Consider the following 12,636-nt stretch of genomic DNA (forward strand, 5'->3'; position numbering starts at 1 on the left):
TAAAATGTTAGGAAAGAATTCTAAACAAATAGTATTTTGAGATAACAGGTTACCTAAGTAAAATACATATGAAATATTTAAACACAATCTTTATTTAACATAGTTCCTGGAAAAATAAAAATATTTTCTTAGCCATATTTTCTCATATGGATTAGTTATTTCCTTCCTTCAAAAGAAGAATGAAATAGGCTATCCTTAAAGCAAAAGGAACCTTGTTATTATATCCAGCAGTTTAATAACCTTTAATCATCATGCAAAGCCATATGAAAATACAGCTGACACCATTTCTCTCAACCTCTTCTTCAAAAGAAAAGTATACAATGTATCTCAAAATAAAAACTTTAAATTATATTCATATATCATCTTAGCAATTTACTTACGATTAGTATAAAGAACTCTAAAATGCCCAAGAAAAGATAGTTATTGGTTCAGAATTGATATCAGTACTATAAAACTGGGAGTGAACAGAATGTATCATTGGGGACATACATAATTAGGAAAGGAGACTGAGAGACTTAGTGCTAGCTTCTGAATATTGCCACATGCAGATCTGATGCCCAAGCAATATGGCCACAAAAGAGAAGATGATAACATAAAAGTCACCATGCAAGAGAATCCACTGATAAGTTATACAAGTTATACAGTAAGAAATGCTGTTTAAGTATAGTGGAACACTGACTATACTTTCATTATAGGTGTTGTCCTCAGTTCCATATAATTTTAAATCCAGCTTTAAAAGTTACAAATAAAACGTTACTTGACAGTCAGGATAAAGGTAGGTGATAGGCTCATATTCTTCCTTCAATTTCAACACATAATAAATATAATTTTAATTATAAAACTATTAAAAACCATCATACTGGAAAATTGTTTTTTTTTTTAAAAAAGGCCAATTATCAATGTTAATCAAAAAGCTCCAGCAGACTTCAGAATTACCAAGTGTTTTTTGCTGAGGAAGATTCATCCTGAGCTAATATCTGTGCCAATCTTCCTCTATTTTGTATGTGGGTCACTGCTACAGTATGGCCACCACCAGGTGTAGGTCTGTGCCTGGGAACTGAAACCAGGCCGCCAAAGTGGAGTGTGACAAACTTAACCACTAGGCCATGGGACCAGCCCCATTTTTTTTTTTTTCCTGAGGAAAATTCACTCTGAGCCAATATCTGTGCCACTCTTCCTCTACTTTGTACGTGGGATGCCACCACAGCATGGCTGACAAGTGGTGTAGGTCCACACCCAGGATTCGAACTCGCGAATCCAGACTGCCAAAACGGAGCGTGTGAACTGAACCACTACGCCACAGGGCCAGCCCCCCAGAATTACCAAACTTTTCCAGGGTTTTGGTAATTTCCTTCCTTCTTTTAAAAAATTTCAAGGAATAAAAAGGCAATTGTGTCTCACTACTTTTTTCCTATCTAATTTTCTCCCTGGGTGATAATAATACTATTCATGATCCAAAGAGGAGACATCCAAAAAGGATTTTTAATGAAATTTTCTGTTCATGTCTGCCTCTCCTTATAAATTTAGCTTCTACTAATATTGATTTAAAGCTACAATTAATCTAAATTAAAAGGCAAAATAATTTCTGAGAAATTTCAAATACACTGAAGGAACTCATTCCTCTTTCCTTATGGGTACAACCCACCCTCACCCACTGAAATTTTTACCAGTGATAGGAGATATTAAATAGGATATTTTAATATTTAATAGGATATTTAAAAGGAACTATTTTGGTTCTTTTTTCAAAGTGTATGACTCAATGAATGGAAGAAATGTTTCACACTAACCCCACATTTTCTAGAATTTCATCAAGTGTTACCATAGTATTACATTTAGCACAAATACTCCAACATTCTAACAATGGTAGTAGGTGCACATCAAGTGGCTCATTTAGTCACCAAGAATGTTGAGAAACAGGCTATTGTTCAAGTTAGGCCAACTCTGGGTTCCACAACTGTTCATATACTTATTTTTATGCCTTTATGCAAGATAAAACTGACTCCCAGGGATAACAAAGAGATATGGGAAAAACAAAGAGAGAGCTGCATCTTTCACAGCCACTTACACAAGGATGTCTGTAAAACAGCACCACCTTCTCTGGGTCCCTAGATCATGCACATGCAACACTGCTAAACAAAGTCAGGTCAATCTGGGCAAATGGGCAAGGGAACAGAGGGCAGATTTAGAGTCTTACTGAGCATGCTCAAATTTCTAATGCACCAAAGAGCAAGAGACTTCCCTTAGTGGAAGGTAACTGCTTCCTGTATGTTTGGTCTTTACAATAAGTAAAAATATGTAACCTATTTTAAAAATACTTGCTAAATTTCATAAATTAGTATAAAGGTTCCACAGTAGCAATACATTAAATAATGAAAAAACTATTAAGCTACAGTTCCCTCTTTCACAAAGTCAACTCCTATGGCATCACATGTAAAATAGCAAATGAATACCTTCCTATCAGAGAGAGGTCTTCTTTTATGGGGGAGAGGGGGAGTGTAAAACAAAATTCTCATCCTAAGAGACCAGCATTGTAGAAACAAAGATCTACTAGGATTCTTGACCTCCAGATAATACATTTCAATTCTGTTTGGGAGCTAGATAAGACAATCATTATTTACAATAGATGATAAAATGCAGTGTGCACCAGGACAGTGCATTTATAGAGGAATGATGTCAGCAGCTCACTAGTTAGATGCAGGCAACTTGACCCAAAGATTATAAAAAGACAATCAATACCAGTTTACTCTGTCAAAGAGACAAGAAATTCTTGTTAATTGACCACCCGAGGATTAGACATACTTTAACCAGCTCCATTTTAGTCCAATTTCTCAAAAATAATGTATCAAAGTTTTAAAACTCCCCTCACATATTTGTAAAGAATAAATTAATATATAAATAAAGTCAATTCATATTAGTTAATAAGGCTCATGTCCGTTGGGTGCATTTTTCCTTTCCTACTGTTAGAATAAACATGCTCAGTAATGAAAAATCCCAAGCATTTGCAGACCTTTTGGAGACAGGCCTCCGCCTTGTTAGTAGCCATGCCAAGCTGTTCTTTGATTACACAGGGATGCAGACTCCAGGCCAGCACAAATGGTAACTAAAGATTGTACCTGACCTGGTGCTAGGCATATTGGGGGCGGGGGACAGGGGAGTGTGCTTTCCAAAGAGGAGCTAATACACCCTGGGGTAGTAGTAACACACACTAGAATGGAAAGATGTTCTGCTTGGGGATAGAGAGCCAGGATCCTTCTCCAGCAACTGCCTCACTGACTTCTGCCTCCTCATCTCTGTCCTACCCTCTGTTGTGGCTGCTGCTGAGTTGGGCTCCGGTGAGCCGTGCTCAGGGGTCCTGCGCACCAGCACCTCCCCCTCTTGCACACGTTTGATCCCTAGGTCAGTGGAGCCGTGTTGGATCGGGGAGCCAGGAATACTCGAGTCAGCCTCGTTTGAGAAGTCAAAGCCATCTGGGATTCAACATATAAAATTTTAGTGCTTTTGTGCTGCTCTATTCTTTTGTGAGCATTTTGACCCAGGCAGATAAGAGAATGTATATATGGATATGATATAAACACAAACACTATTTATATAGTTACATGTGTGTGCAGAGTATGCACACACATAAGGCGGCAGATGAACAATGTGAGGTTTGCAAATGAATAGGACAGAAAAATCAGGATCATCAAAATGGCAATTAATCTCTTAGGCAAGACAGCCTGACTATTCAAGTACCATATGCCTATGAAATACTGTTGGATTCAGCACTTAGAAAAAAAGGAAAAGCAAAGATAAAAATTTTAGAATACTCAATTCTTTTATATATAGCTTGTATTATACCATTAGTTTGGCCATTTATATAATTTTCTCCCACAATGCTCATACATGCACCTTTTGTTCCCAGCATGGTAACAGGCTTAAAGAAATTTCTTTCCTATTGTTATTACTAGTTCGAAAAAAGACAGAAATTAACTTGATTTTATTTTCCATTTTAACATTCATAGAGCAATCAATAACATCTTTCTACTATATAAAAAATACATATATTTATAATAAAATACATTCAGGCATTTAAACCACATTTCTAGTGCTATTTATAAAAATCTAAACAATTTTACTTTAATTATACAGAGTAGTATAATATCATGTGTTAATATAGTCTATAAAAACAGTAATAAATTTACTTGAATCCATGAATGAGCTATAAGGGTTTTGTACTCACCTTCTCTCCTCCATCTATGGCGACGGATTGAAGCTGTTGTAATTGCAGTCCGAGAAATCCTCGGCACTGTTGGAGTGACTTCCACTTTAAGGACTTTCTGGCCTTCTTGTGAAGAATCCGGAGCATCAAATGGTAATGAGTTTTTCATGGCATTGGCAACCTAAAATGATAATGTAAGTCTGTACATATTTACACCTAATATGCAATTTATGCTTATTCTACATATTTCCATAATTTTTTTTTCTTCTTTTCCCCAAAGCCCCCCAGTACAAAGTTGTATATTCTAGTTGTGAGTGCCTCTGGTTGTGCTATGTGGGACACTGCCTCAGCATGGCCTGATTAACGGTGCCATGTCCAGGATCTGAACCAGCGAAACCCTGGGCCGCCAAAGCAGAGCACGTAAACTTAACAACTTGGCCATGGGGCCAGCCCATAGTTTCATAACTTTTTGAATATGTATTTAAAACTTGTACTATAAAAGTACAATGTGTCACAAATGTTTCTATCTCCATTATCCTGTATGCTAATAGGCAGGCTTTTTAAATGAGAATTTATTTTTAAAAATGTGAGTCACAGGCCAGCCTCAGTGGCCTAGTGGTTAAGTTCAGTGTGCTCTGCTTCAGCAGCCCAGGTTTGGTTCCCAGGTGCGGAAATACACTGCTCCGTTAGCAGCCATGCTATGCTGGCAGCCCACATATTAAAAAATTGAGGAAGATGGGCATAAATGTTAGCTCAGGGCGAATCTTCCTCAGGGTAAAAAAAAAAAAAAAAAAGTGAGTTACACCTCCTATGGATTCTTTGAAGTTGCTGACTTTCAAAGAGAAAAAGTATTCCAAAGAAAGAAAAATTATTTGACATTTGAACCCTGATGTAAGAAAATTTAGACTAAGTTTCCAATTCTTCACATGCTAAATAACACGCAAAATTTAATCTCTGATTAAAAAAAAATCAGTAGTCTTTTGTTCACTCCTTTGTTTCCATAAGGAGAAATTTCCCCTAAACACATCTGGCACTTTCTGCCCTCCAGAGAGGAGAGTGAAATATTAGGTTGGAGAGTAACTGCCATTGATTGGTCTTTGTTTCTTAACTGGGTAGTGCTAATCTAGCAAAGATTTGAGCTCAAGGATTGTCTTTCTCCCTCCCTCTCCACTTGGACAAGGACAAGTGGAATGTAGCAACCTAGATAAACTGCCTGCTCTGCCAACTCAAACCTTCTCTCCAGAGGCCTGTTCCAAGGTCTAGACTGAGGAGTGGGGAGTTAAGTCTTTCAATTTAGCCTTTACCAGTAATAAAGACAATGCTAGTTTCTCTCCCTGCCAATCATTTTTATCTATTTATCTCCTGGCTCTAGATTTGAATAGAGAAAAGAAGTGTTATTCATTGGGCTCCTCAGAGATCCCCAGCAATAAAAGATTATTCTAGGGCTATAGATTACTAATCTCTTTACCTATATTGCCTTGGAAATGCCACCTCTACTTAATTTATAAGACAAGGATAAAAGTATGAATTTAAAGAGTCAAACGCAAGGTATTATTATTCTGATGTAATTTAAAAAATCTTATTATCCATTTGTTTTAATGTAATCCTTAGGGTAAAATTAGGGATGCTGACATGAGGGAAAAAAAGAGAATTCAAGTATCAAAGAATTACTGTAAATGCTACCTCAATAAATATATATTTAGCTTAAAATATAATAAAAATTTATATGAATAAAATACCTTTAAAAAATTGTACTCAAAGTATGGCAAGTAAAAAATACATAAATCATATATTTAAAATGCCATTATAGAAATACTACGAAAAGCTTGGAAGACATAGAAAATTGCAAAGAAATACAAACCACCAGTCAAATCACCTAGACAGCTATTAGCATTTTGTATGTTTCCTCTGTCCTGTCCAGATTAAAAAAATAGTTCTATACTGTTTTACTGCTTATCACAAGCTAGCATTTTTCTTTAATATAAAATCTGAAACATATAATCTCATCAAGGAAACATCATTATAACTTAATCATTCTCTGTTGTGGAACACTTAGATTATTTTGATTTCTTTGCAATTAAAAATAACACGAACATTATGCTTATAATACACTTAAAAAGAATTTTAAGTAGTTTCCTAGGATACGTTGCTACACATGGGATAGTGGGTCACAGAAAACAAACACACATTACCAAACTGCTTCTGCAAGGGATGTTCAGAGTTGTGCTGTACTGCTACTGGTAACGTCGAGAATGCCTTCCTTAGTCCACTACTGGAGATGTACGTTTGTTTTTGGATTGATCATTTACCTTTCAGAGATATAGTCATTCATCACTTAACAACGGGGATATGTTCTGAGATGCGTCATCAGGCAATTTCACTGTTGTGTGAGCATCATAGAGTGCACTTACACAAACCTAGATGGTGTAGCCTACTACACACCTAGGCTATATGGTACTAACCTCATGGGACCACTGTCGTATATGCCATCTGTTGTTGACTGAAACGTGGTTATGTGGTGCATAACTGTGTATTCATTTTGTGGAAGAGTATGAAATCTTTTTATATAGAACAAAATATTAATGGGCTTTCTTGTCATGACTGTTGAGAATATTTTTCTCAGTTTGTGCATTGCATATTAATTTTGTTTTTAAAAAACTAATGGTTTAACATTTAGATGTTTATGTGGTCAAAATAGAAGATCAACCTTTTTTAGTGACTTGTCCCATTACTTAAGCTTAGAAAGTCCTCCCTTCTCTAGAAATTTGAGTAAATATTTATAACTTCTAACTCTTTCTTTTCTTAAAGGATTTTAAACCATTTAATTCTTTAATTTATCTGAACTCCATTTTGGTATGTGGTAGAAGGAGAGGATCTAAACCAATTTGTCTTCTCTCCAACAGTTAACCAATTGTTATTGTGGAACAAACCTTTTTCCCTCTATGATTTGGATTGCCTCATATATCACATATTGAATTTTTTTTTTACCCATTACTGCCCTGTTCAAGCACTGGTATGTTTGTTTGTTTTTTGATGAGGAAGATTGGCCCTGAGATAAGATCTGTTGCCAATCTTCCTCTTTTTGCTTGAGGAAGATTGTCCCTGAGCTAACATCTGTGCCAATCCTCCTCCCCTTTGTACGTGGGATGCGCCATAGCATGGCTTGACAAGCAGTTTGTAGGTCCATACCTGGGATCCAAACTCATGACCCCTGGGTCACTGAAGTGGAGTGCACAAACTTAACCACTACACCACCACGCTGGCCCCAAAGATGAATTTATTTTAATTTTAATTTTTTTGCTGAGGAAGATTCACCCTGAGCTAACATCTGCCAATCTTGCTCTTTTTGCTGAGGAAGATTCACCCTGAGCTAACATCTGTGCCAGTCTTCCTCTGTTTTGTATGTGGGGTGCTGCCACAGCATGGCTGCTGCCTAGCGGTGTAGGTCCAGGCCCAGGAACTGAACCCAGGCCGCCAAAGTGGAGCACGCCGAACTTAACCACCAGGCCACAGGGCCAACACACAGGTATGTTTAATAAAGAGTAAATGTAATAACTTACCAACAGTGGTTGAGAAAAGAGCTCTAGTTGAGCTCTATAAATGATGTCATCAAGGACTTCTTGGCCAAGGTCCCACTGTCCATTATACCTATGGAAAAGCAGATCGTTTACTATCTTCAGCAAATATTTCTAATCTTCAACAACAACCTTTTTATTGTTCCAAGTCCTACTGTTTTGGTTCTGAAACAAAATTTTCACATCAAATTTTGCATCATTTCATTTCTAAACTATCCCACTTTTGGTTATAAAACAAAATGAAGATTTAAAATACTAACATTTATAATAGTTTACAGATATCTCTTCATACAAATTGGTTTTTATCACGTATTGATATTTAGGGTAATCTATTTAATGTATTCATGAAAACCTGGGTTATTAACTATGTAAAGAGACATAGTTTTCCATAAGGAAAACATGGCAATTTCTAGACTCCAATTTAATGATTAGTTATGTTACATTTCAGCTATTTTAGGAGTACTAAAAGTACGATGAACAATTATACACCAGCAAATTGGACAATCTAGAAGAAATGGATAAATTCCTAGAAACATACTACCTACCAAGATAGAATCATGAAGAAATAGAAAATCTGAACAGACCAAATTACTAGCATGGAGATTTAATCAGTAATCAAAAATCTCCCAACAAACAAAAGTCTAGGAGCACATGGCTTCACAGGTGAATTCTACCAAACGTTTAAAGCAGAATTAACATCAACCCTTCTCAAACTCTTCTGACAAAAAGAAGATGAAGGAACACTTTCATACTCATTTTACAAAGCCAGAATTACCCTGATACCAAAACCAAACAAGGATACTACAAGAAAAGAAAATTACAGGTCAATATCCCTGTGAGATATTAGACAAAAATCCTCAACAGAATATTAGCAAATCAAATTCAACAATACAGTAAAAGGATCACACATCATGATCAAGTGGGATTTACCCTTGGGATGCAAGGACGGTTCAACATCTGATATTCAATCAATGTCATACCACATTAACAAAATGAAGGATAAAAATCATATGATCATCTCAAGACATGCAAAAAAAGCATTTGACAAAATTCAACATCCATTCATGATAAAAACTCTCAGCAAAGTGGGTACAGAGGGGTCATACCTTAACATAATAAAGGCCATATATGACAAACCCACAGCTAACATCATACTCAATGGTGAAAAAACTGAAAGCTTTTCCTCTAAGATCAGGACAAGACAAGGATGCCTACTCTCACCACTTTTATTCAACACAGTAATGGAAGTTCTAACCAGAGCAATTAGGCAAGAAAAAGAAATAAAAGTCATCCAAATCAGAAATGAAGAGGTAAAACTGTCTCTATTTGCAGATGACATGATATTATACATAAAAAACCCTAAAGACTCCACCAAAAAACTATTAGAACTAATAAACAAATTCAGTAAAGTTCCAGGATACAAAATCAATACAGTCATGTGCCACCTAACAATGTTTTTGTCAACAACAAACTGCATATACAATATGGTCCCATAAGACCATAATAGAGGTGAAAAATTCCTATCAGTGACAATGTAGCCGTCATAACATCGTAGTGCAATGTATTACTCACGTGTTTGTAGTGATGCTGATGTAAACAAACCTACTGCACTGCCAGTCGTATGACAGTATAGCTTTTAGTCTATACCATCTAGGTTTGTGTAAGTACACTCTATGACATTCACACAACAAAATCACCTAATGACACATTTCTCAGAACATATCCTCATTGTTAAATGATGCACGACTATACACAAAAATCTTTTGCATTTCTGTACACTAATAATGAACTACCAGAAAGAGAATTAAGAAAACAATCCCATTTACAATTGCCTAAAAAATACCTAGGAATAAATTTGACCAAGGAGGTAAAGGACCTGTACACTGTACACTTATAGTTTTCATAAAAGACACTGATAAAAGAAACTGAAGAACAGACAAATAAATGGAAAAATATTCCATGCTCATGGATTAGGAGAATTAATATTGTTAAAATGTCCATACCACCCAAAGCAATCTATAGATTCAACGCAATTCCTATCAAAATTCTGATAAGATTTTTCACAGAAATAAAACAAACAATCCTAAAACTTGTATGGAACCACAAAAGATCCTGCCTGAATAGCCAAAACAATCTTGAGAAAGAAGAATAAAGCAGGAGGCATCGCATTTCCTGATTTCAAACTCATATTACAAAGCCATAGTAATCAAAACAGTATGGTATTGGCATAAAAACACACAGATCAATGCAACAGAATAGACAGCTGAGAAATAAACCCACACATATGTGGTCAATTAATTTACAACAAAAGAGTCAAAATATACAATAGAGAAAAGACAGTCTCTTCAGTAGATGGTGCTGGGAAAACTGCACAACCACATGCAAAAGAATGAAACTGGACCACTTATCTTACACCATATTTTAAAAAAACCTCAAAATGGACTAAAGATTTTAACCTAAGACCTGAAACCATGAAACTCTTAGAAGAAGACACAAGAGGTAAGCTCCGTGACATCAGTCTTGGTAATGATTTTTTGGATTTGACACCAAAGGAAAAGGCAACAAAAGCAAAATAAACAAGTGGAACTACATCAAACTAAAAAGATTCCACACAGCAAAGGAAACCACCAACAAAATGAAAAGGCAACCTAAAGAATGGGAAAAAATATTTGCAAATCACATATTTGATAAGGGGTTAATATCCAAAATATATAAAGAACTCACACAAGTCAATAGAAAAAAAAAATCTAATTAAAAATGGGCAGAGGATCTAAATAGACTTTTTCCCAAAGAATACATACAAAAGGCCAACAGGTACATGAAAAGGTGCTCAACAGCACTAATCATCACGGAAATGCAAATCAAAACCACAATGAGATACCATTTCACACCTGTTAGAATGACTAGTATCAAAAAGACAAGAAATAGCAAGTGTTGGGAGGATGTGGAGAAAAGGAAACCCTGTACACTACTGGTGGGAATGTAATTCGGTGTAGCCACTATGGAAAACAGTACGGAGTACCCTCAAAAAATTAAAAATAGAACTACCATATGAACCAGCAATTCCACTTCTGGTATATAGCCGAAGGAAATGAAATCACTATCTCAAAAGGTATCTGTACCCTCATGTTTATTACAGCATTACTTACAATAGTCAAGACATGGAAACAACTTAAGTATACACTGACAGATGATGAATAGATAAAGAAAATATGGTATATATATATACAACAGAATATTATTCAGTTATTAAAAAGAGAAGGAAATCCTGCCATTTGCAACAACATGGATGGACCTTGAGGGCATTACGCCAGACAGGGAAAAACAAATATGGTATTGGGGCCGGCCCAGTGGCAGAGCAGTTAAGTTCGAACGTTCCGCTTCTTGGTGGCCCGGGGTTCGCTGGTTCGGATCCCGGGTGAGGACATGGCACTGCGTGCCAAAAGCCATGCTGTGGTAGGTGTCCCATGTATAAAGTAGAGGAAGATGGGCGTAGATGTTAGCTCAGGGCCAGTCTTCCTCAGCAAAAAGAGGAGGATTGGCAGTAGTTAGCTGAGGGCTAATCTTCCTCAAAAAAAAAACAAAAACACACAAAAAAAACCAAATATGGTATAATCTCACTTACATGAGAAATTTAAAAAAAAAAAAAACAAAAACCAAACTCACAGATACACAAAACAGACTGGTGGTTGCCATAGGCAGTGTGGGTGGGCAAAAAGGTTGAACGTGTTCAAAGGGTACAAACTTCCAGTTACAAGAGAAATATGTCCTGCGTATTGGGACTATAGTTAGCGTGGTGACTATAGTTAATAATACTGTATTGTACATTTGAAAGTTGCTAAAAGAAGAAATCTTAAAAGTTCTCATCACAAGAAAAAAAAATATGTAGCTATGTGAGGTGATGAATGTTAACTAAACTCATTGTAGTAATCATTTCACAATATAAAATATATCTAATCATTATGCTGTGTACCTAAAACTAATACAATCTTATATGTCAATTATATCTCAATTAAAAAGTTGTCTTTGTTATTATATTGCTTTCAAATAGAAAGTGTATTATTCATCTAAAAAGAAGTATTAAAAGGAATTCATATTAGAAAAACAAGATAATGTGTCCATCATGGAACAACAGATTCAGTGTTGTGCAACTGATAAGGAGAAAAGAGAAATATTAAATTTCCAAACATTAGGAAGAGTCTACCCAATTTCACAGTCCACCTACTTACATGGCATAATAAACCCCTGTGAGAAGTTGCACCATAAATTCGGGATCCAATACTATTCGACCACAGAGTTCTTTCCAGTGTTTTTCGTGTTGCCGTGGAAACCCACTTACACAAACCCTAGGAAAATACAGGATTTATGATGTGTGATTTCCCAATTCATTAAATATTTTTACTTTCATAAATTCATTTATTCAATCATTCATTCCTCAAATATTTATTCGTTCCTTAATTAGTGACTATGTGCCAGTCACTGTCTTGGGCCTAGGCATACAGTTGTGAAAAGGCAAAAAGATAATAAAATCTGTGCCCTCAAAAAGCATACATTCTAGAGGACTATATCAATAAAGCAACAACTTTTCTCAAATAGCTAACTATCTCTTTCATAATCATTCTTCTCCCTCTTCACGAGAGAAATGCATAATTTCACACATTGCAAATTGCATCAGGATGAATTAGTGGGAGATACAGAAATCTCAAAAACAAACAAAGGAGTATTTCAAAATAGTGATGTTTGTGAGGCTATTTTTAAATGTGCAATGGCCACATAGTTTCTTAAAATTCTTTAGGGGATAATCTATAAAATCAAACTTACAGCTAATTTAAGATTGGCCTTCCCCCAATTATGAAAACTGAA

The 12,636-nt window shown here is 35.8% G+C and overlaps 1 protein-coding gene across 34 annotated transcripts in view; it reads right to left on the reverse strand.

Moving 5' to 3' along the window:
* The window catches only part of HYCC2 (hyccin PI4KA lipid kinase complex subunit 2), an 88,702-nt gene that overhangs the window by 8,864 nt on the left and 67,202 nt on the right, over positions 1–12,636 (reverse strand). For 17 of the 34 annotated variants that reach the window (XM_014732311.3, XM_014732314.3, XM_070241488.1 and 14 more), the window contains 4 exons: positions 12,003–12,119; positions 7,759–7,846; positions 4,220–4,379; positions 3,300–3,467 (listed from right to left, as the gene is read on the reverse strand). In XM_014732311.3, coding sequence (XP_014587797.1) covers positions 3,300–3,467; positions 4,220–4,379; positions 7,759–7,846; positions 12,003–12,119 — 533 coding nt within the window. The remainder of the gene's footprint in view (positions 1–3,299; positions 3,468–4,219; positions 4,380–7,758; positions 7,847–12,002; positions 12,120–12,636) is intronic. The other 17 variants (XM_070241484.1, XM_014732313.3, XM_070241498.1 and 14 more) reach the window with 1 other exon arrangement.

Source organism: Equus caballus, chromosome 18, assembly GCF_041296265.1.
Source record: "Equus caballus isolate H_3958 breed thoroughbred chromosome 18, TB-T2T, whole genome shotgun sequence".
Taxonomy (NCBI): Eukaryota; Metazoa; Chordata; class Mammalia; order Perissodactyla; family Equidae; genus Equus; species Equus caballus.